The sequence below is a fragment of the Apus apus genome, chromosome 8 (assembly GCF_020740795.1).
Source record: "Apus apus isolate bApuApu2 chromosome 8, bApuApu2.pri.cur, whole genome shotgun sequence".
NCBI lineage: Eukaryota > Metazoa > Chordata > Aves > Apodiformes > Apodidae > Apus > Apus apus.
Genome location: NC_067289.1, coordinates 13807656 through 13832552, shown reverse-complemented (window position 1 = coordinate 13832552; position 24897 = coordinate 13807656). Strand labels below are relative to the sequence as shown.

Here is a 24897-nt window from a genome sequence, read left to right as displayed (position 1 = left end):
ACTATCTCTAAAACCTGAGAAGTTCCCCTTAAAGACTATTCCCACATGCCTCTGTCTCTCTGGGAAGGGGATGTTGCTGGATAAAGTAAAGGGTGGCACAAGGAAGAGTGCTATGAGGATACCTACACCTGTGTGTTATAACAGAGTAATGACTCTGTCAAGCTGACAAGACCGTAGGTTACTTTTCTTTGGGCTCTGCCCCTACAAAAGGCATCCATTTGTGTGGTGAAACATTATGCGTGTTCCTACATTTTTGCCTGTTAATTACCACAGTGAAGCTATTTCTGCTGGAAAAGACACAGTCATAAGAAAATGCAATTTAAATTTCAAACAAAAAATAAGATTTGTATAGATGAACTAACCAGACTTTGGAAGTCAGGAGCTCAAGTACACTTTCAACCAACAGTGACTGCACAACAGGGGTTTTCCAAGTGCTTCTCTTCACTCAGACACATTATGTCTGCCTTTGCTCCAGACACATGCCCTTCACCAGGGGTTGATCTCACCCAAGCACTACATAATTGTCACAGCAGTACAACTGTACAGAACAACAAATAGGCAGAAGCTGTGTTTCACCCATACACATTTGGCATTTAAAGCCTGGCTGCCCAAACTGAAGCCCAACCATGACTCCTTTTCACACCACAGGTCTTTGATATTGCCTGTATGAAGGTTCAGCAGACTGTTTCTAGCAATAAAGCACAGCTGTGATACAGGAAAGCAACATCGAGACACTCTCTTGAAACACAACTTTTCTGTGGTACTCAACAAAGGGACCAGCTGAAGATAGGGTTAAACCAAAGAATGTGCTCTGCAAGACTGCACATTTGACAGCTCTTTTATGTTACTGTTTGAATTACCAGTTGGTGTGAAAGAACTTTCTGCTGGCTTGTCAGATCTGGAGTACTGCTCTAGTGACAGAAAGAGCAGCTTTAGACAGCAGCACCCTCAGCCAAAGACTGCTCAAGCCAATGGAACAGCTCTTGGAATTCACTGGGCTTTGGATCAAGCCTTCACAACTTAGTGACAACTGCAGATATGTTAAGATTCCTCCTCTAAGATAAAAACAGTTCCTATTTGAGAAACAAGAGGTAAGAAAGCTTATCTCTCTGCTCAGAGAAAAAACTCTAGCAATTCAACAGTAACAGGACTCTTCAGGAAAGTCATCTGTACTCAAAAGTTATACAGTTCAATGAACACTATTACAGGGCAAAGGTAAAGTCAGGCAGGTAACACAACATAACTGCCAACACACCGTACAATCACCATGTTGGAGGCCAACCCTCTTCTACATCACTGAACTTTCAGCTCCTGCTATCGACTGCTGCATTAAGGGCATCCTCCAGAAGATAAGCTCTTGCTATTGTTGACACTGAACGCTGTGGCAGCTCTAAAGGCCAGAGTTCACAAGGGTAACTGTACTTTTCTTCATTGATTTGGAGACATGGTATGACAGCAAAATGCATAGGATTAATTTTGATGTTCCCACACATTCCAGTTATCTTACAAAACAATCTCTGAAATAGAAGGAATAGTTGGATCCTTTGTTTTGTCATGCAGTCTATTGCAGACAATCAAAAGCAATTATAAGAGTGCATGAGAATAATTATAAATACAATAGCCTGGCTAGACTCGCATTTGGACTTTCCACTTCAAAATCTGTCTGTCCTCACTTTGGCTCCCCACACCAATGAACATACCAAAGTATGTGCCCTTCAAAAAGATCTTTAAAGCCAAAGATGGACCTTTCTAAGTACAGATCAGAAGCATGAGGACTACCACCTGAATTTAAAGTAGTAACCTGAAGCTACTAAGACTACTAAAATGACTGAAAATTCCTCAGTGCTCTGTTACATTCAAGTAACACACACCTTGCCAACCTATAGTACCTTGAGGACAGAGGTTCAGAACATCCCACAGCACAAGAAAAATTGATGCATTTGCAAGAGGCAGGATCCCAGAGAAGAGAGTAACATCCAGAGCACCATACATCTTCAAATTGATATAATCACCACTATCTAGCAGTGTGAACCTGTGCAAGGTCTGAACTTGCACGGTATGACCAAGCGATGGACAAAAAGAATCATAGAATCATAGAATCATAGAATCCTAGGGGTTGGAAGGGACCTCAAAAGATCATCTAGTCCAACCCCCCCTGCCAGAGCAGGGTCACCTAGAATACATCACATAGGAACGCATCCAGGTGGGTTTTGAATGTCTCCAGTGAAGGAGACTCCACAACCTCTCTGGGCAGCCTGTTCCAGTGCTCTGTCACTCTCACAGTAAAAAAATTTTTTCGGATATTCACCTTGAACCTCCTGTGCTCCAATTTACACCCATTACCTCTTGTCCTATCACTGGTCATCACTGAGAAGAGCCTAACTCCATCTCCCTGACACTCACCCCTTACATATTTGTAAACATTGATGAGGTCACCCCTCAGCCTCCTCTTCTCCAAGCTAAAGAGACCCAGCTCCCTCAACCTTTCCTCATAAGGGAGATGTTCCACTCCCTTAATCATCTTAGTAGCTCTGCGCTGGACTCTTTCCAGCAGTTGCCTGTCCTTCTTGAACTGAGGGGCCCAGAACTGGACACAATACTCCAGATGCGGCCTCACCAATGCAGAATAGAGGGGGAGGAGAACCTCTCTTGACCTACTAACCACACCCTTTCTAATGCACCCCAGGATGCCATTGGCCTTCTTGGCCACAAGGGCACATTGCTGGCTCATGGTCATCCTCCTGTCTACCAGGACCCCCAGGTCTCTTTCACCTACACTGCTCTCCAGCAGGTCAGCCCCCAACCTATACTGGGACATCGTGTTGTTCTTCCCCAAATGCAAAACTCTACACTTCCCCTTGTTGAATTTCGTCATGTTTCTCCCCGCCCAACTCTCCAGCCTAAGTGTCTCTGAATGGCAGCACAGCCTTCTGGTGTGTCAGCCACTCCTCCCAGCTTGGTGTCATCAGCAAACTTGCTGAGGGTACATTCTATACCCTCATCCAGGTCGTTGATGAAGATGTTGAACAACACCAGTCCCAGTACCGACCCCTGAGGGACTCCACTAGTCACACACCTCCAACCAGATTCTGCCCCATTGACTACAAAAAAGAATCCTGTGTATTTCCCTCTCCTTTACTCAAATATCACACAAACTAAAACTAGAATCCTATGAGATTAAAGAGACATCAATAGATAGTTTAGTCTATTTCCCAAACTTAACCAACTATACTAGTCTTTCTTAACACACAAACTTATTCTTAATGGCCAAAAGACTTCTTAAAGTACCATTTTTACTGTGAGAATGTTAGAAGCTTCATCAGTGTTTTCCTTGATGAAATCCTTAATCCCATTTCAATCTGCCCATCATGGTCACTGAAAATAGCATTTCCTTCTTACAAAGCTTTTAAATATTTGGAATCTCTTACATTCCACTTAACCTCCTCATCTCTTGCCAAAATAACTTGGACTTTCCTCCATCTTTATGAAGCTGTTTCCTCGAACTCCAATCATTTTCAGTTCTCTCCTCTGAACTATCTCCAAATGGTTCAAATTTTTCTGCAATGTTGGCACCCAACACAGATGCTGACTGCACATGGAGCAAACCAACAGCAAATCAAGCCGACAGATTTAAATTTTACTTCTCACAGACAATACTCCCATTTAAACATCCAAGCGAGAGATCTGCCTTTTCTGCAAGCTGCATGACACTGACTCATGTTCAGCTTGTGATCCAGTACACCCCCAGGTCCTTTTCTAGGACCTAAACAATTATTTCTCACCCTGCATTTGCACAGCTGGTAACTCCTGCCTAAGTGCAGTGCTCTGCATTTGTCCCTATTGAATTTCATCCTGTTTTTCAGGTCATTTTGAACTCTCATCACGTTCTCCACCACATAGTCCCTGAGAATTTAATAAGCACATTTAATCAGTCAGTTGACTGATGCTTCCATTAAAGGCAACTGTACTCACAGCAGAACCCTTCAATATAACCTCTCATGTCAACACTGAATCAATAATTACTGTTCTCTGAATAGGCTCATCCACCCAATTTTGCACATTTCCTAGACTACTTTCCCTAGATCATGTCTCCATTTACTTATGAGGCCATTAAAAAGTGGAAAACCTTATTAAATAAATAAATCCATCAGGAGACAATAACTCCACTGCCAGATAGCCACAAAGCCTTCTGCTCTGCAGTAAAAATATACTAGACATTGGACGCAATTAATTTTCCCACAGATCAGTTCATGCTGTTATTCTTCTCATAGTTATCTTCCAAGCACTTGAAAACAGAATGTTTGCTTCTTAATCTCCAGTGATGGAAAAAATGAGATAAAGTGAACTACAAGATTTCAACTCCTCTCCCTCAGCTCTCTTCCATTATAACTCTCTGAAGACTGACTCATCCTTTGCCATCCTCTGGTACTTCTGAGTATTTCTAGGCAGTATTTTTCCATTTTTGAGCTGTTTTGAGAATCATACAGTGAAGCTTATCAGGGCCAGCTGATGCAGGAACATCTAATGGAAGTACACAGTAGTGTAAAATACTACCTCATCACCAGTATTAATAAGATTAAGCACCTGCATGACACTGTGTTAAAGAGAAGCAAAAGAGGCACTGAGCACTTCAAATGTTCTGCACCTTCTGCAGATACCTGCATTCCCCACAGAATCAAAAAGATTTTTCCAATCTTCTTCCAACTATAAAGGTACTTCTACAGGAACCTGGCTAGGTTTTATGCCCCTTGCTAGGTGCAATCCCATTTGCACTTTGGCCCTTCCAGTATATGTCTCTACTATTCTTTTGTCCATGCTCTTCAAAATGTCACTTTAACACTCAACATACTTTTTTTCTTGCATCCAAAGTCAGTAAAAGCTCACAATATAAGATGGTCTTACTACTTTCTCTATTTCTCAAAAGCCATCCCATTTTACTGCTCTGTCTCCTACCCTTTATAAGGACCATGAGCCATTGCCATTTATCACCTTTCATTTTGCCATCCTCTAACTAGAAAAAAAAATCTAAAGGGGTTGCCATTTTTGCTGCTGTATGTACCTTCTAAACTGAAAATGTCACCATGACATAACTTTGATAAAGGTGAAAAAAGAGAGAGCTAGGCACTTTGATTTTGAAGGATGGTCTTTTGGTCTTCAATACCACATAAAATCTCAATCCAATTAAAGTAGCAATGGACTTGCTACCATTTCCAGTACCTGCTCCTCTTCCAAAGAGCTGCTTTAAGATGAACAATACAATGCCATAATTCTAATAAACCAGAACCTTTAAAAAAAAGGCCTAAATTCTTCCAAAGAAAGAATGAAACAATGAAAAATGAAAATATGAAATGAAATGAAAAAATGAAAATACAGAACTAAGGCAAAACGCAGCTAATTCTGGTAGGCCTGATCACAAACACTGCACCACTTCAGTGCAAGCAGCTGGACTGCATGACCCCTTCCCAAACCCAACCTGTGCACAGAGCTCTGAGCAGATGGTGCTGAAGTTACACATCTTAGAAAAGGAGCAGCAACACAAAGCACTTCAGATTTTTTGTGTAGTGCACAACCATAACTCCTGAAGAGTAACTGCCAATTTTTTATTAAAGTCTGCCTTTCAGCTACCAAAGATTAAACTTCACAGTCTTCTTTCAATCAGGAATAAAGCCTGAAGCTATAATACAATTACAGTTTACTACAAACTGAACTTTTGTTCTCTGCTAAGCAGATTATTTAACAAAGGAAGTACCTTTTTTATGAATGAAAACTATTTTTAGCTCATTGTGTAACAGTGAAAGGGAAACACTTCAGCATTACAGTTATTTAAAATACCTTTTCATACATCTAATCAGAAAATTTGGATTTTTGAACTAGGATTTGTTTTGTATTAATGCTTCCAAGCTAAACATAATCAGATCCAAGCTCCAGTCAGAATGTTGGGGTTTTTTTTTGCCAGTGGAAGTACACAAAACATACTAATTTGCACAGTACTGTGCCTACAGGCCCAAAGCAGGCTTGGCCATACTAGGTGCCACGTTGTGGAGACCAATTATCCTTGCCCACTCAAGTTCCTCAGTGCAAGCCCTTAAGCCACTCAAAAGAAGAGTGTAAACACACACTGCAGAAGCAAACATTTTTACATTATGCTGATCCTATTTGGGCACTGAGAAAATTAAATTCAAGGAAGTCCTTTTTGCTAATTTCCAAAACTCAGGAGTCCTAGAAGAATTAACCGACGGGCTTTGCTTCATAACCTATCAAAGGAATGAAACCTCTTCCATCCACACCAGACACCATCAGGTTCATACCAGACAGATATTTAAAAAGGGAAGTGTTAGAACAGCTCTCCCTGGCCTGATGTTAAAGACGCTCAAGTGTATCACTCAACCACTTTTCATGCAAGAAGCAGTAATTCCTACAACAGACCTTGGACAAGCTAAATCAAAGTAACTCACTATTGGTATTTTACAGAAATAAGGCAAACAGCATCTGAGGGCTGCCAGAAAAAGGAACAAGGGTGCCACGGTTAAGACGCTTGACAGAAACCTGCCCTTTCCACATCAGCTCCCAGTTCTAGTACAAATTTCATCTATGACCTGGGCAACAGACTTGGACCTGGCTTTATCAATAAAAAGGTGTTTCACTCCCCCATGTAAATGGAATTTGTCTCCACGCCACTGGAAATCTTGTGTCTTGTTGACTGTTTTATACTCCACACAGAAGACAGTGACAATATCACCTCCTCAGGGCAAATGAAAACAATACATCTGAGGGCTTTGTGTCAAGACAGATTTTTTTAATTCCTTTTTAAAAATAATTTATTAGGACCACAACAAAACAGCGTGTCTGATGCACCATGCCTGTCACATGGCACACTAGCAGAAGGACTGAATCACCAAGTTTCTCAATCATACTCAGCCATCATGATGCAACTTCCCCCTTGCTAGGCAGCCCCCAGGCTCCCTCGCCTGGTATAGGACCTTTCTTCCCTCTCTCTTCAGGCTAGGAAGGAATTAGTGCCTGCCTGAGTCACTGAGCCGTCCCTAGAGGAGAAAGGGACGAATGAAATACACGAACAGACACTGGATTTTAGAAGACAACTAACAAAAAAACTAAGTGATGAGAGTGTAACAAGCTTCAAGCCTAGAGCACCCTACTGGAAGAGACCAAGCAGAGCACCCAGCACCACCACCACTCCTGGGAGGTATTCCAGAAGGCAGCTGCTGCTGTCCACAGATCCAATGGAGACAGCCTCTGCAGAAACACTCAGATCCCTTCCACTACCTTCTTCTCCTCCTTGGGGCATGGACAGTCAGCTTTGGCCAAACCCAAAGTTAACGAGATGCTCTCTTAGCCATGTCCTGAAAGCTGAGTACTTTGGAGTGCACCGCATTTTCCTAGCTGACACAGGCACTCACACTGGAACACTCCATGCTGCCAAAAGCCAGCGTTCCTCCTCACTGGTGACCACACCAACAACACATCACATTCTTGTTTCACCAAGCCATCTTAACAATATGTTTCTTAGAAGTCAGCACCAAGACATTTCCAAGTCAATTATGCAGCTCAAAGCTTCCAAAGTGGTCTTTCTAATTAGCCAACACGAAAATCAGCTTACAAAAACAGCAGTTCATGGTCCTTGCTGTCACACTCCAAACCAGGACAAACAACTCCTCAGTGTACATGTAGGCAAGGTCTATTTGCTGTCACCAAGGACACTGCTACATGGACACTACATTTATGAGACCCTGACTCACACCATAGAATATACTTAATGTCAAAAAACCTGCTTCTCCACAGGCTCAAGAAAACCAGTATTCTAGAGGTCATAGCAGGGTTGCAGGAAAGTCAGTTTTATTTTAATAAAGTGTAAAAGTAGCAACTCTTTCAGATATAATGGAACTGATAGCAGAAAAATATAGCTAACCTGTCTGAAGAGCCAGTGAGTAGGTAAATCTCATACATACAATGGCTGAGTCACCTAGAATAAAAAAAAAAAAAAAAACACAGAGGAATGAATAGGCTAAATGAATGAAACCTAATTTCCCAAGCTAAAGAAGTACTGTACAGTTCCAGCAAGTGCATACAGCAAAGCAAACACATTAATGAAATCTTAAATCTGGAACTAAACTTCCAGCAAGCTCAGATGAAGCCAGTCAGTGCAGACAGCTATTGGTGCTTGTGTTAGAACAGTTCAGAGTCAACCATCTCCTACTGCTGGAGGCCACACTATCCCAGCTGAGGGACACAACAGCTTCTGGGAGGGCTCCAAGCGCCTCCTCCAGCCACAGCACCTGCAGGGACACACGGATCCCAGCCACTGCGGCCACAACCAGCTTTTAGAGCAAACCCTGCAGATACTCAAGTTCCTCCTCTTCACCTTCAGCACCGGTGCTGCTTTGACACCTGCCTCGTCAATTTCGCTTCCGCTCCCGGCGTTTATTCCACCTGCAGCTGTTGGCCCCCGGAGGAGCAGAGCGGCCTGCCCTGGGGGACGGCGCGCTGGCTGCCCGGGGTGCCGGCAGATCCCTCCCCAGCCCCACACACCGCCCCGTGCCCCGGCAGCGGGAGGCTCCGTGCCCGCTGCTGCTGACCAGGGCCCGCGGGCAGAGCTGGGGCCGGGCAGGGCGGAGGGCAGAGCCGCAGCGGCCCCCCCTGCCGCGCCGGGCCGGGCCGCGGGGCGGAGCGGAGCGGGCAGGTGAACGGCCGGGCCGGCGCCGCACGCCTGGGCGGGCAGAGCGCACCGGCCGCAGGCCCGGCCCTCCCCCGGGCGGCGGGGCCCGCCCCGCACGGCAGAGGCCCCGACGCGACCCCCGCGCCCAGGCCGGGGGCAGCGCCCCCGCTGCGGGGAGAGGAGCCGCCGGCGCGGCTGAAGGGCGAGAGGGCCCGGGCCCGGCGGGAGGGCTGCGGGGCGCGGCCGAGGGCCCGGCCCGGGGCTCCCCCCCACCCCCCCCCCCCGGCACCTCACCTGGCGGGCGGTCCCGCGGCCCCGCGGCCCGGGCTGAGCGCGGCCCGGGCTCAGCTCCCCATCCCGGCGGGGCGGGCGGGCCCGGAGCGCCCGGACCGGCTCTCCCCGCCCCACCCGCCGCGCGCGCCGCCGCGTGCCGCCTGCCGGGGCCGCCGCCACCCGCTGCACGCGCCGGCCGCGCTGGGCGGGGGCCGGGAGGGGCGCGGAAGTGACGCCGCGGGACACGGCCCCGCCCCGCCGGAAGCGCGGGGGGCACCGGGGGCGGGCGGGGCCGGGGGGGGCACGTGGGGGCACCCGGGGGCACGTGGGGCGGGGGTGCGGGCCGGGCGGACACGGGCACGCGGGAGGCGCGCGCTCCGCGGGGCAGGACAGGGGGTCCTTGGGGTGGGGGGGGCCCAGGGGGGCACTTGGGACGGGGCAGCGGGGGGGTCTCGGGCGGAGTTGGCAGCTGGAGCGGGGCTGCCCGGGGGTCCCCAGGCGGCAGGTGCGGGGTGTCCTGCGGGCGGGGGCCGGAGGGCCCCCCTGGAGCCGCCGCTGCCCCTCCTGGGGCGGCCCTTGGGCTGGGGCAGCCCCGAGGGGCGCTGCGCCGGGGCCCGGGGGGGAGGAGCTGACCCGGCCCGGCACGGTGCCCCGGGGAGGTGCTGCTGTGTCCCGCTCCGTGTTACCTGGCAGCGGGAACGTGGGGAAGGGATCCTGCAGATCCCCCCGTAGGAGGTCCGTGTCCCCTCGCACGCTGGGATGCTGCCCGAGAGGCGCGGCCGGGCAGGAGGGTCCCTGGCAGAGCCCGGCTCAGGTGGGGGACACAACCCAGTGTCCCCTGTTCAAGCCCAACCCGGATGCCAAGGGGCCTTTGCACACCCTAACCTCTGCCTTCAACAACCCATCCCTGCTTCTGTCAGCTGGTGTCCAAGGAACATGCCCAGCAGGCAGCTGCCTGTTGCTTTCCTGGCGGGCAGCCCTGTCCCCCGTCCTTGCTCTCCATGGTGTGCTCAGCTGGGACCTGTGCATGCTCTGCTCTCTGGAAGCAGCCTTTAATTTTATAACCTTTGCACTGCTCAGGAATGCCCAGCCACAACAGCCAGCTGGGCTGGCGTGCCTGACAGCCTGCCCCATCACTGTCCCACCGACATAAAATCTCTTCAGACACTATCAGAAATTATTGTTACTGCTTCCAGGTAACATATAAAGATAACATTGGAAGGGCAAGAAGGGATACCAGTATGACTCCACTAAACACAGCCTTAGGTGGATGATGGGTCAAGTTTTCAGAGGCATCAGTTAAAGATTTTGAAGCGTGATGTAAACCATTTAGGGGGTCTGCAAATTATTTTTTTCCCAATAGTTCTCCTCCACGGCCAAGTGAGGCAGCTGGTGACCACTGTATCTCATCACGTGCAACCCCAGCAGTGACAACAGGATCCTCAGATGCTCTGGGGGTCCCATCACCCCAGCAGCGTGCTCAGCTTCCCACACCACCTCCAGTGCCCCCACAGCCCCAGGGCGAGTCACCCAGCACAGGGATCCAGCAGGAAATTCTGCCAATTAGAAAAAGAAAAGGCACAGTTTTCTTTTGATCCCTGCAAGTTAAACTGATTCACCAGGCAGGCATGTGAACACTATTTAAGGGAATGAGAGGAAAAGAAAAGGAGAAACAAAACTGCCTCTTTTGGCAGCCACCCACAGATCAGACATAATACCGAGCTGCTCTGACTCAAATCGGAATGCTTGCCTTTCTCTACCCCAAAAAACCCCAAAACCATCTATATTCTGTTACTGCGTTAGCACTGGTGCTGTCACGGTTTAATTCCGTGCGGACTGCGTGCCCCACTGCTGTCCTTACCACTTTGGCCAAAGGTTGGTGTCAGCATAGCTGAGCTTCTCTTCCTGCTCACCTGGAACACAGGTAACACTTACTGGGTTCTGTACATTCGCTCAGCAGTTACTTCCCCGGGTTCTCTGGAAAATCAGTGATGCAGTATTTGATGAGAAATCCCTACTAAGAGTTTGGTGAACTTCTCAGGCAATTTTTATAATACTTTTGCCTACAAGTTTTAAAGACAAGTATTAACCAGTGATTTTCATTCACTCTGGTTATATATGGAAAACAAGAACCTCCATTAAACATGGGGGCATCATTCTGTCCATGTTCCAGACAAATAACAGAAAAATTTACCAAAGAGTTTCACTTCTTTTTCACAGAATTGTTATTGCCATTGTCTAACATCCAGCATAAATCACTGGTAGGATTTTCTTTATACCTCAAGGAAATACAGCTGGGTAGTGATCAATCATACTGGCCATATATATAGTATCACTGAATTTCCCTACTTCATTACCAAAGTGTTCATCTACTCATGGCTATCAGCTTACCAAATTTCCACCTATATTCAATTCTTTATTGTTGCCTACACCTCCCCTCAGAGCAGGAGGTCTCATTTCATTTTCAAACCAGAGAAGCCTCCTTTGGCGACCTTGAAACTGTGAGCGTTTGAGTCATCTAATAACACATTGGTGAAGAACTCCCCCAGCTTCTATTCAGACTCGAGTGAAGTATTTCCTCAGGCTCACTTTTGCTCAGAACTGCTTTTAGCTTTGCAAACTTGGCAGCTGTGTCCCCAGTAGAGTCATATGAGGGCAGGCAGATTGAAATGAGTACCATGCTGCCTGGATATTGATATAAAGAGAAAAACAGAGGCAAAACACATAAGCAGAAGTAGCAGATACCCATCCAGACCCAGAAACATGACTACAATGAGCAGAAGCCAAAGAGGAGATTTTTTTCAGACTAATTATTGACTGGTAAAGAGAGTCTACCATATGACTCAAAGGAAAAATATTATGAAGTTATTAGTGCTATTAAACAGAAGCTCTTATTCTGTCATTCCCTATTAGTAATAAGAATAAAAAGATTTGCTTTGATACATACATTTATATGTTCTTCATCAAAATTCCTTTAGTAATTTTCAATTAAAGATTAATGTCTCATCACATTTTTCAACCCATTGCATATTCTAATATATTATCTTTATCCCCATTAGAAGATTTCTCTGAACACCTAATTACTTCTCTTTTCAGTCTCTGGCAAATTTGAACTCGTTTATTGCTTCACAAACCTCAAACCATGCAGGCTTTTATTAATTCAGAGATTAATTTTGTGGTTGGCGTGTTCCCTCCACCCATCTCCTTAAGCTGCTTTTCAGCTGCTTTCCAGCTCTGTTGGCATCACTCCGGTTTGTGCCTCTGGAAGTGCTTGGCAAGCTCTGCTCTCCTGCAGCTTCTCTAGGGGAAAGGATGGGTCACAGGGCATCATGAGTTATGACTTACATAGAAATCATGGTGTTTGGTGCTTTTATACATCAGGTGTTCAACCTAGGTGAAATCAGAAGAAAAAAATGTTACAAGAGAAATAAGTTTTTTTCTCTGTTCAGACACTGGTTAACAGCAGGAAATGAGCCAGAGCACACGACCCAGCATTGTCACCTCTTCTGGAAATGTTATGGCTATTCACAGCCAGTGTAAATCCTCTAGACTTTGCTCAGTAATGTGGGAGCAGGCAAGCAGCACGGGGCTGGAGGAAGGAGGAGCCTGCTTGGATCCCTTCCAGCAGCCTTTCTTAACAGGATTCCCATGACTATATTGATTTCTTAATCACATATAAGTCATCTGAACCTGAACTGGGTACAGGTCCCATGATAACACTCAACAGTTCCTTTACAACCTTCTGTGACTAGAGCATTTTTCACTGGTGGTGTTTCTTAGTTGCTCCCTGCCACCACCTTTCCCCCAGTTGTCCAGGGCATACGCTGTGTTCCATGTCCAGCTTTGCCCCACCAAACCCTGCATACTCCCAGAAGGAGACACAGATGTGCTGAACAATGCTCATTAGGTTTATGACTTTTAGTGAGTCTAGGCTGACTAATCCCATTTTATGTGCTTTCTCAGTCTGACTGTATCCACTGTTATCTCTCATCTTTAAGTCCTTCAGGGCAGACACCATCTTTGTTACCTGTTCTATATTACCCAGCTGATGGGGGTGAGGGATTTAATGTGCTTTGGCAGTACACAGCATGAAACTCATTTTGCTTTAAGAACATTTGCAAAGCTTTTGTCTCCTTTGCACATGATTTCTAGATCAGCCAGGACAAGAATCTATCTGGAGATCACATTTGTATATGAAATGTATTTTGTGCCAAAACTAAGATACACAAGTAGCAGAGAAAATAAATCAAAACCTACTGTTTGATTATTCAGTTACTTTAATGTGTATATAGTAGTGTGTTCCACCCGGCCTTTTTCTGTATAAATACATGCCTTTCGCTCAGGGGAGGTTGTGGGCCCCACCTCTGCTGTGCACAGGTGCCAAGTTGGCCACGTTTCATCCCAGATGCTTCAAACACACTTCTCCTAGCTCTGTGCCACCAAGCCCTTCCCAGGGACATCTGTGGGGCCTCCTGTGGGACACCTCTGGCCTTGTTTGTTTGACCTGCCTGGCAAGGGTGTTATACACAATGGGATGAAGTCTCCATGATCCACTCTCTCTAATCCCCATATGTCCTTATGCAAATTCAAGAGCCTCATGAGAAAAGGGGCTGAGAGTGGACAAGGCTCCATGCCTTCCCCGAATCACAGAGGGGAAGGAGCTGTCTGTGAGTGGATATGACATTCCTCCTTCTACCTTTATTAATTTTCCCTGATCACAGTTGTTTGCAACTCTGCCAGCTGAGATTTTAAAGCTCAGGAAGTTGTCAAAAGCAATGGCATCACTGCCATGCTGGGCTCTTGGGCATGAGGTCTCCATGGGAACATCAGACTCCGAGTGCTAGAGCTCATGAATGCACAGGCCCATGAAATGGTGGTTAGCGATCTGCAGTTACAGTTTCACTCTTCAAGATGATTCACACGCAGTTGAAAGCCACAAGTCCTTAAAAGTCTCCTTTGAAAGCTCCTTAAACTACTTTAGCAAGCCTGAGTTGTTGAACAATTTATTATCACTTCTCTGCCAGAAGAGTTTGTGAAACAGCTTAAAGAGCAAATTGTACAAAGTGCTCAAGATTGTCACAGATGAAGCCTCTCTTTTCTCTTGTGCCACCCAATCCTGTTCCCACCTTTTCCCCAGACATGCAGTTCTTCTTGGTTTAAAATAGCCTGGCTTGTTATTTCCATTACAACAGCAGCATATCTAGTAAGTCACATGCTGTCAGCAGCAGTCAGAGTGAAAGGGGAATTCATTGCTCCATTTACTTGAACAAGATCTTAAATAGCCACTTTTTATAATAGATGGAAATAAATAACACTGTGCTTTCCCATTCCTTTCACTAGCCCCACAACTACCATGGGAAGCAGTCAAGGAGGTCACTCCTGTCTCCAGGTTACTTCTCAAGCTCTTTAAAGACTATTCTCTCACTATAAGTTATCACCCCCTCTCCCCTCCTGCCTCCCTGCTGCCACAAAGCCACAACTGAATCACTGTGCAGCTACTTGGCACATTCATGTTGTTGGTACTTCTTCCCTCCCTCCACCCCCTTATTTTCCCTAATGCAGAAGTCTTTCAGCCAGTAGGCCTGTCAGATGTTGCCTAGCCTGTACGATACCTAAAGAAAAGTGGGATCTGAGTGCTTTTACCTGCTCTCTCACCTCCAACACATTATTTAATGCTGCCACACAGTGTGCACCCAAAAGCCTGCTGATGGATTGTCTCCACTGAGGACACTGGTCTCCTGATGGCTTGCACAGGGCTTGTCATATCCAGCCTCTGGGCTGGGCTGAAATCCTTGGACACCACAGCAGCACTGGTGATGGCAACAGCAGAGCAAAAGCTGCCACACTGAAGGATGGTTGAGTTTGGCAGCAGTTGTCCCAGCCAGAGGGAAAAAGTTGTCAAGGGGACCCAGCAGGTCCCTGCAAAACTACTAACTTCACTGGGAAGTATTCCAGCAAATGGAGGGAGCTCCTCCCATACCAATGGGCAGTATAAATGCAATACCAGATAACCTATTTACAGATAAACTACCCCAGGACACCTAAGAAAAGTAAAGCAACTATTTAATCAGAGCAAAAAAAAAAAAAAATACACAGGCAAACCTCAAATGCAAGACTCCTGAGAAACCGTCTCTGCCACCTAGCAGAGTACAACTGGTAAAGGGCAAGAGCTTGTGCATTTATTATTTGGCTGCAAGTAAGGGGACTGAAATAAATCTGCCTCTCACTGCCCACCCAGCACAGAGGACAGATTCAAGCTCTCTGGCAACATTCCTAGCTGGAGAAGGAGATAGTCCCTCCAGCTGAAGAATACATACACACCACTGATGGATCTCACCATCTAGCAGAGCAATGTTTTGATTTCATATTAGAATTGCTTGAAAATAGGGTCTTTAATACCTCTATTGTTGTACTTCTCTCCCTCAAAGTATGTTTAAAGGACTTAATCAGACTCATTTCCTTAATTTCAAGCATATCTCTAAAAATGTATTATCCCAGGCTGGTGGCATCAAAGAGTGAATTAGGAATAAAGCCAAGTGAATAAAAACAAAGATATTTCCTTTCAGTTACTGTGCAGCCTTCACAGGCTGCAGAGCATTAGAGCTGCTGAAATACCACTGGCACATTCTTCAAGATCTGCAAATTAGTGCCTTGCTTCTCCACCCTTGGCAGGAAGCGAGGACACGATGCCTGTTACACCTAGCCAGAGCAGGGCTGTGATGAGCAGCTTCAGCTCTGCAGCACCGGAAAAATGTCTTTGAACTATTGCTGTTTAGATTTCCAGTTTCCGAAACACATTTATCATAGCAAAGATCTCCCACTAAACAAACAAACAAAAAAAACCCAACCAGCAACAACCCTGGATTTTATTATTACAGAAGTAGCAGCTGTTGCAGCTGTCCTGGACCAGGCTGAAAGTCTGTGCAGACCACCATCCTGGTCAGGTCTGACAGGAGCTGGCCCAGAGCAGGCAAGCATGTGCTGAGGAGCTGAAGTGCACTGAAATTCAGTGTGAGGAGACAGCTTGTGCATCCTCCCATCAGGGAATCAAATACACATCTCCCTTTTACTGCCTTTCCAGCAGGGAAGGCAGCACAGGCAGAAGGGGGAGCATTTGGCATCCACAGCTTCTCCAGGGGTTTATCACAGATCTCCCCTCAAGGACATCCCTGTCCTGCCACAGTAAGCAACAACACCTCTAACTCCTTCTGTGCACGGAGGCAGAACATGATTTTTGTGGTCCAGGGCAGAGCAAGCAGAGTTACCACTGAAATGACTTATGCAACCTTGTTCTCACAGCACCTCCTGAGATACTGCCTGCCAGACCGGCTGTCGATGCTGTCACAACAAAGCAGAGCACTGGGAAACTTTTCTTCTACTGTGTGCTCTCCAGAGCAAGGCTGGGCCCTGCCTGCTTCCAAAGAGTACAGGGGTAGGGAGCCTGCGTGCCTCTCCCCTCCTCAGCACGCTACCTTGGAAAAGGATGCCAGGCAGGTTGCACTGCCTGGTCGCTCACCCTCTGTCAGTTATCCTCATCAATAGCTTTTTCATCTCCATTATTTCAGCTAAACAGGCAAAGCCCATGGGTTTATTACAGTCTGAGCTGCTGTGCTTCTGCAATGCCCTGTGCCACCTTGCTGGCTCCCGCTTGCCCCGCAGGGCTGGTGGCTGGGCTGGCTGGTGGGCAGCAGCACCCAGGGCTCCAGGCAGGGCTGCACAGCTAGGGAGCCCCTGGGCTACAGCCAGCCCCACAAACATGCACAAACCAGCTTTGCAAAACACAAGGCAGGATCATATTTTAGGGTCATTTCACTTCTCTGAAACTACAGACTTTAAAAGTTACTTGCTTTTCCTTTGCCTCCTGCTTTCCAAGCCACACTGCTTGGGCTACCTCCATCTCTCCAGCCTTTCTTCAGCAACACCTCAACCTGGACTCAGCACTGCAAAGAAGCTGGAGAGGACAGTCACTGACAGGAGCCAGTATTTTCCATGCCCAGCCATGGTAGCACCATGACAAAGCTCAGCGGTGCTGCAGCCTCACAGAAAGGGGTGTCTCCAGGCTTCCTCCTTCCCATGCTAGGAAATGGTTTCCCTGTGCTCTCCCTCCCATGGCTTAGCAAGGTGGCAGCTCCAAAGTCACCACTTCTAAGCAGGAGCTAATGTTCTATTAGTAGCAGCTGGATACTTTCCACTCTCCCTTGCCCTCTGGGGTCCCTTCTTTTCCATCTGTAAGGTATTATCACAAGAAATTACTAATTACTCTTGCAGCTCCACTGTAATGAAGCAAGCTCATCTGCCTCCTCAGGACAGGTTGTGCCCTGACAACCATCTGGCTGCTTGATTGCTCCAGACACCTCTTGGGGCTCTGCAGACAGTTCAGGCTCCAGGACATGAGGAGACAAGTGGTTGCTGAGTAGCTGTGGGGTGAAGCAGCTTTCAACCCCCTGCCCCGGGCTGAGCAAGCAGCAGCATGCTCTTGGTGGCTGGCAAAACCCAAAGGGAGGACCGTGCAAGGAAGAGGGGTACTTGCATGTCAGCATGTCCCACCCGCTCACACACGTGTGCAAAGGACTACACCCACATGCACATGCCTGTGCACTGCACTGGGGCTTCCTGAAGCCTTCCAGCACAGCACTTGCTGATGGAGACCTCCCCGAAGAGCCGCATCCATGGAAAGGGTGTTCTTGGAGCTTCATTCAGAGCTTCATTCAAGACATCTGGCCACAATCCTCCAGCAGCTGTTCCTGACACCCAGGGACCTGGCCAGACCTTTCCTCCCTCCTGTCCACAGCTACAAAACCAGCAGAGGTGAAGGTCCTGCTTTGAGCTCAAAGCAGGTGAGCTCAAGTCACCCTGTGGATCAGAGGACGCCCAGCAGACACACTGAAGCCATTTGATCTGCCCAAAACTGATGTGTTGCCAGCCCTAGGCCAGGAGAGTGACATTGGCTGAGCACCTTTCAGGGAGGGGGAGCTGAGCAGACAGATGCAGCTGCAGCCCCTCAGGAAAAGCCTCCTCCAAAGCTGTGCCTGCTTGGAGCATTCCCACCCTGGCCATTGTTTTGGGAATGGCTGGAAAATGTCAGCAGGGCGCTGGGTGCGGGTGGGGGGTCAGGAAAAAGGAAAAACTGATGATTAGATTTTTTTTTTCAAATCAGCCAATAAATTATATTAACTTTTCCATTGACCTTTTGTCGGGTCACATTATCAGCCTGGTGAATGTGGTTCATGACGATAGCATTATGTTTGGATTTCAAACTGTGCAGAAAGTGCATCCCAAGCAATACACCAAAATGGAAACATCGGCTTCACCAGAGGGGTGTGCTGTTCATTATCCTCCCAAAGAAGGCCAGATCCAGCACCTACAAGTATTACATGTATTATTAAAAAGGTCTGGTTCCCAGGGAGGCCAGAGATTTCATAAGGTCTGGCCTTGTCAGTGGTGCCATTTACTGCTTTCTTCTGGAGATCGTGGTGCCACTGGCACTGCTGGCAGAGGGACAAGCAGCTGAGATTGCCTTCCTGCCCATGCTTGGCCAGCAAGCCACAGTGCAGGCAGCTGGGAACAGGCAGCTTTCCTTGGCCAGGGCGTGAACACTTGTCTTGCATCACCACACTGCCTTTAGGACAGGATAACATTCAAGGCATGGGAGTGTGTGAGGGTGCAGCTACACACCTTGGGTGCCTGCAAGGGTAAGGTGGAGCAATGCTGCTCCCAGCCACCCCAGCCCCAGGCATGTTTTACCAGATGTCAGCAGGACTGCAGCATCGTGCTGCATCCTATTGGCTCCATGTCACGAAGCTGGTGGTGACATCTCTGTCTGAAGCCATGGCACCTTCCAGGCGTGCTGGCAGGGAGCATGCCAGCCTGTGGGGATGTCCTGGTCCTCAGGGCTCAGAGAGCTACTCTGCCCCTTGGACCACATCCCCAGCACAGATGAATGCCTCCTCTCAGCCCCTGCCAGCCCAGCAAGGCCAAAATTAGCTTCCCCCATGTGGGTGCCGGGTAGAAGAGCCACAATTGTATCTCAGGAAAGCATTATTGTACTCCGTGAGCCCTATCTTATCAGGGAAAGGAAAATGGGACCTTGACAAATTGCCTTTGTCGCAGCCGGGGTAAGCACATGATTTTCAGCAGTCACCCACCCTGGCCGCAGCAATGCCACGGCCACTATTGTTCCCAGCCCTGGCGCTGTGCCATGAAGGGTCTGGGCAGCCAGGACCCTCCCCAACGGGAAAAGAGCACGTGGGGCCTGACTGTGGTCACTTTGTGCCCTGTACATGGCAGTTTGCAGCCCTGGTGGGGATGCAGTTGGAGTTAGATTGATCCCTTTGTCGGGAGCCTTCAAGTGCTGATAAGGTGACATCACCCTCCGGGAGCAGGGACTTGAACTCTTTTGCAAGGGGAGATGGTTATCGGCAGGCTCTGGCAGGGCTGCGCCGTCAGCCTCGCAGCTGGGAGCCGAGCCACCCTCCGAGCCTGCGGCGAGAGGAAGGGTTTGTTTGGCTGCGCACAATGGCCGCGCAGACCCTGCCCAGCGCCGCGGGGCACTGCGGAGACGCTCAGCCTCGGCCTCCCAGCACAGCCTGGCCCCGGGGTGCTCAGCCTGGCCCCGGGGTGCTCAGCCTGGCCCCGGGGTGCTCAGCCTGGCCCCGGGACAGCGTGCTTCCCGAAACACCAGCTGCAGCAGGAGGCACATAGTTCCCAGTCCCAGGGCAAAGACCTCCTGAAGAGCTTGTATCGTCTCACCGGGAAGCCCAAGAGCAGCTCACAAGCCCACCTCTGCCTGCAGAGCATCCCTGCAGGGAGGAGGGCAGGTCGGTCCCGCCATCTCTCCATTCCTCACTGTTGTGAGGCCACCTGGGCACCCTCCCCAGCAGAGATGGGAGGGCTGAGAAAGCCTCTAAAATGGTTCCAGATACTCCACAAACCACACGCCTTGGCACAGCAGGGAGCAGTGGGTCCTCAGCTCACCTCTGCTGTAAGCTACATGGCAGAGAAACACCTGAAAGGCAGCTGTGATGGCCACTGGGACAGCCAGCACCAGCCCACAATGATGTCCCACAGGGGACAGACAGCCTGGCCCACTCGGTTTGCCTGCCCATGTGGGACAACAGTGCAGAGGCCACACCAGGTACATGCAGCCAACCTCACTGGCAGTGTGTGGCTGCAGCAGGTCTGGCCTGGCAGTGGTGCTGGGAACACTCCAGAACACTTTGCACTGCTGCCTGCAGTCTCACTGTTAGTGGTGGGACACCCAAGCAGCCCTCGGGGCCGAGCAGAGGCTCACACCTCTGGGGCCAAGGTGGAGCAGGGCAGTGCAGGGTGACCTCCTGCAGCCCGCCCTGCTGCGCCCAGCAGCCACAGCCCGGGGGCTTCCTGAGCCAGAGGGGCAGCCCTGGCCTGCCTTCTTGAACTCTGCTCATCATTCATCCTGGTCTCACTGCCCAAAATAGCCCACAATGATTTCCGCAGTTAATGTGGGCTTTCTCCGAGCATGCAGGCTGTAGTCTGAACTTGCCTCTGGCCAATTCCACTTCAGAGCTCCCTGACCCAGTGCTCCGAGATACAGCAGAGGCACTTGTGCTGTCCTTTCCTCTGTTGCCCAAATGTGACCCACCCTACCACATCCCTTCCTTGAGAGAGAACACCTCTACAGATGCCCACCATATTTAGTCATTTCTTACTTAAATGCCATCTATACTCCTTGCTGTCCTTGTTCCTCTTCCAGTGGCCTACATAGTTCTGGGTGCTGGGGTGGAGGCCCAGCACTGTCCGCACACCAGCATAGCATGGATTCACTTGCATCCCACACTCTAGCAGCTCCCACACACATCACATTCCCACAACCAGCAGCCTCTGTGGCAGTGGCAAATTCTGCTGCTGGTCCTGCCCACATAGACACACTCTCTGTCCCTGTTTCCACTGCTCTGACATGCAGTACAACCTGTTGCTCTGCCCCCAGCCACTCAGCAGTGTTACATTCCTTCAACAAGTCCAGCTCTGGGATTTCATACACCCAGTTATTCCGTATCAGTAGCAAATGTTGTAGCCTCGCTTTCCTCAGCTCTTCCAACAGCATTTACAGTAAGATGTGTCTTGACAGTTTGTAAATGAAGAACATGGATGGGCCAGAGGGATGGAGCAGGAGGAGGCCAGGTCAGCTGCTGCTTCAAGACTCACAGCAAAGCACCACAAACACTGCTGTCTCCTGCTCACCCTGCGAGGGCTGCACACGTTGGCTGGGGAGAGCCCAGCTCCTGCAAACGCCCTCCCAAAGCTTCCCAAAGTGCTTGAGGTGCCCACCCCACCGTCTGCAGTGGAGACTTTTGTTTCACTTTGGGTTATCTTATCACCATAGGAAAGGCAATACAGCAGAAGAATTTCCTTTCCTTTATGTTTCCAGCCTTTCCATTGTCTGGCGTCTGGATTTCTGAGCTTTGCCACTCAGCAATTCACTCAGGGCTTTTGGAAACATGAATGCAGGCACTTCTTGTAGGCAGGAGCCCTGCAAAGGCTCCCTTTGCTGCTGCAGGCAAACCAGGCAGGGTCGGGCTTCCTGGACCCTAATCCTCATCCTGGATGAATAGATGCTCAGAGCACTGTGAAGGAGTTGCAAGTTGTCCAAAAGTGCCCCGGCACAGCAAGAAGTGAGGCTGAGCAGCAGGGCTGGTTCCACTGCACCATCATGTCTTCAATGTCCCACTGCAAAGAGAAAGGATCAGGCAGTGCCAGAGCCGGTGGGAGGGAGCCCTGGGCAGCTCTGTCCCCCAGGCAGTTCTGCTCCCCACCAGCAGCACAGGGCCTGTGCCACTGCCACTTTCCAGAAAGGGGAATTGGCTATGTTTGAAACTAGAAATTACTTGGTTCTCCCATTCTCCATGACAACACAAGCAAAGCTCAAAGCAGAGCAATGCTGGTTTTCATTTTTCTCATGCGCTTCACTCCCCACCCAGGAAATGTGAGGAGTGGGCTCAGGAGCACACAAACTGGTGACCAAGTGAGGTGTAGGCTGTGTCAAGAGAAGGACAATCCCCTTTCCCTGGGACCTACACAGCAGCAGCTCCTGAACATCCCCTCAGGTACCATGAACACAGACAGTTCTGGGAGCCACCAAGCAGAGACAACCTTTGCTAAAAACTCTGAAGCCCTGGATGAAGCTCAGACTGGTTCAATACTGGCCAACACAAAGAGGTTCTGCAGAAGCTTCCAGTCTCCCTTTGTACTGTGCAGGCAGCAAAAGCCTGGCTAGAATGTGGGAACTTCCCGTCAGGGACACAACGACATTTCTGTTTCTTTGCCTCAGCTGCTATGACTCCTAAGTGACAAGGGGCTGGGGATCAGAGGACAACATTTCCAGGAGTGGAAACCCAAGTCTGCTCCACCCAGCCCTCCTGCCCTGGCACTACTCATGGGACAGACCCTTTTCCCACAACTGCAGCAAGAAAAAACACTGGGGCAGAGTTCCTCTGACTCAGGAGCAGTTTCTTATCTTCTTGTCCTCACAGTGACCTCTCTTTATGTCCCAAGATGTCTTGGGCACCTCAAACACTTCTCCAGGAGAGATTATACTTTGAGGTGTCCTGGGGAGCTGCTCCCTTCCTCTCTCAGCAGCTCAATGATATTTTTTGCCCAATATTTCTGCTGTAAAAGGAAGAAAAGTAAATAAAAAAAGATAGGCTAGAGCCACCACGCAGGGAGGGTGACAGAGCACAACACTGCTCCTCACTGACCCATGGGGCAGAGGAACCTGCTGGGGCCAGGCAATGGCATGAAGCTCACCAGAGCAGGGAAGGAGCCGTGAGCAGATAGGGGGTGGAGGCTGATTCTTACTTTAAAACAACAGTGTTGTAGGACAACCAGTAAAGAGCTGCTTAACTTCAGCAGAGGCAGCGTGCAAGGCCCTGGACTCAGCTCATCACCAGGGCAGGGCAAGAGCTGTTTTGACCATTGTGGTCCTCTTGACCACCTTCTTGAACAAGCTAGCTGGGCTTGGCTAGTTCAGTGCCACTCTGCAGGAGTGCGTGTTGGTGCAGCCCCAACTGCTGGGATCCCTAACTGGAGAAGGACCTAGCAGTGCTGCACTGGGGATATGATGCCTGCCTGGCCAGGGCTGCTCTCCTTCTGCCTTGGAAAGGCCGGCCCCTAACGGCAAGAGAGAAGGATTTCAGCCTCCTCCGAGAAGTCATGAAGTATTTTTGGACCAGGAAGTAACTGCAGAAAGCTGGTGAGCTGCACACATGGCAGCCCCTCGTTGTGGGACTCCCTGGTGCAAAAGTCATCTTCCCACCAACCCTTGAGCTGAGATGTCAGGAAATCTAAGACACCCGACCCTGACAGCCACGTGGCTTGGTCTGCTGTGGGGTGATGGGAAAAGAACTCGCTTTGTGTGGTGCTGGCTCAGCCAAGCCGAGAGGAGTGAGGCTGGTGCACCTGCCGTGACTGCAGCATTGGAAGAGCCACAGCACCCCATGCAGAGCAGCTCGGGGGTTTGCAGCTGGTGAGGGCATCCTGGCATCCTGCTCACTTGCTCACCCACCCTGCCTCCATTATCAGGGATAGAGTAAAAAATGCTGTTGTCTCCCAAAACAGACTCTGCAAAGCATGTTTTCCAGTAGATGGACAGCCTAGGGATTCAATGGGTGAAGGACAGCCCCAGCCTTCTAAACCTCCAGGGCAGAACTGGGGCCAACGTTGCACCAGTACAGCTCTCCCTGCACCAAAACCCTCTTGCAGCCAACAGCAGGAGCTTGAGGGGAAAACACCCTTAGAAGAAACTAAGCAAAACTAGTGGGAAGTAGCAGGGAAGTTCTGAAAAAGTGTCTTGCCCATCTCCTGCAACAGAGTAGATTTAGACTGGATGTTAGGAGAAATTTTTTCACAGAGTGGTCAGACACTGGAATAGGCTACCCAGGGAGGTGGTGGAGTCACCATCCCTGGATGTATTTAAGGGTCATTTGGGTGTGGTGTTGGTGGATATGGTTTAGGGGAGAACTTTGTAGAGCAGGGATGATGGTTGGACTTGGTGATCCTAAGGGTCTTTTCCAACCTGAATGATTCTATGATTCTATATGGGGTGGATGCCTTAATGTACACACTGCAGCAGGGCAGAGCCCCACAGGGAGGTGGGGGCAGGAGGAAAACAGCATCTAAAGAGCCAGGAACAGGCACTGACCTTGAGCCCCAAGCTGATGGAGGCAACATCAGAAGAGCTGGATGGGGAACGCCCAGCATACAGGGCTGGGAGCAGGTGATTCCAGGGACTTCAACCCTCTCCTGCCACACCAGGAGTGCTGTGGTGTGCAGAGGCTGCCTCTCCTAGCCCCTATCCCTGGAATAAAGGGGTTGGGGGACCAAAAAGTACCCCTGACCAGCCTGGGTCACCCCAGGGACACAAAACCCTAGGAAACCAAGATGCCAGCTTGAGCAGCACCGAGGGAGCTAAACAGGAAAATGGAACCAAATGGAACTTACCAGTGCTCGGAATCTGGCAGCTGCCTGTGCTCACACAGGCTCTGCCCACTGCCCGTGGCCCTAGCAAGGATGAAGAGGGGGCAGCTCACCTCGAATACTGCCCCAAGCAGGCTCTGCTGGGCTCCACAGAGCTGCTCCTAGGGAGGCTGGGTGCCAGCAGAGACCCACCAGCACCCACGGACAGGAGCAGGGTGATGGTGAGCAGGCCATCCCACAGCTGCCTCCAGCACCGATGGGGCAGACCTGCACAAGACATGGGCCGATTTCAGGGCATCATCCTTGTGGACAGGCTTTGCCCCATCATGCCCTGTGGGCTGTGTTGGGTCCCCACTCCTCAGCTGTCCCAGGGGCCACCCAGCCACCCCCTGCTCATCCAGGGTGCCATGCCACCTGCTGTCCCCAAGGTGCCCACACCAGTCTGCCCAGCCAGGGGCACGTGGTGCTCCCTGAAACCCTCAGCTCTGAGGAGGCTGCTG

General features: G+C 49.6%; 1 protein-coding gene across 4 annotated transcripts in view; it reads right to left on the bottom strand.

The window, feature by feature from the left end:
• Positions 1–9651, bottom strand: part of ATP13A3 (ATPase 13A3) — a 59749-nt gene extending 50098 nt beyond the window's left edge. For 2 of the 4 annotated variants that reach the window (XM_051626618.1, XM_051626622.1), the window contains exons 1-2: positions 8969–9160; positions 7928–7981 (exon numbers count right to left, since the gene is read on the bottom strand). In XM_051626618.1, coding sequence (XP_051482578.1) covers positions 7928–7965 — 38 coding nt within the window. In that variant the 5' untranslated portion in view covers positions 7966–7981; positions 8969–9160. Of the gene's footprint in view, positions 1–7927; positions 7982–8968; positions 9161–9633 lie in introns of those variants that run through there. The other 2 variants (XM_051626619.1, XM_051626620.1) reach the window with 2 other exon arrangements.
• Between the last annotated feature and the right edge of the window lie 15246 nt (positions 9652–24897).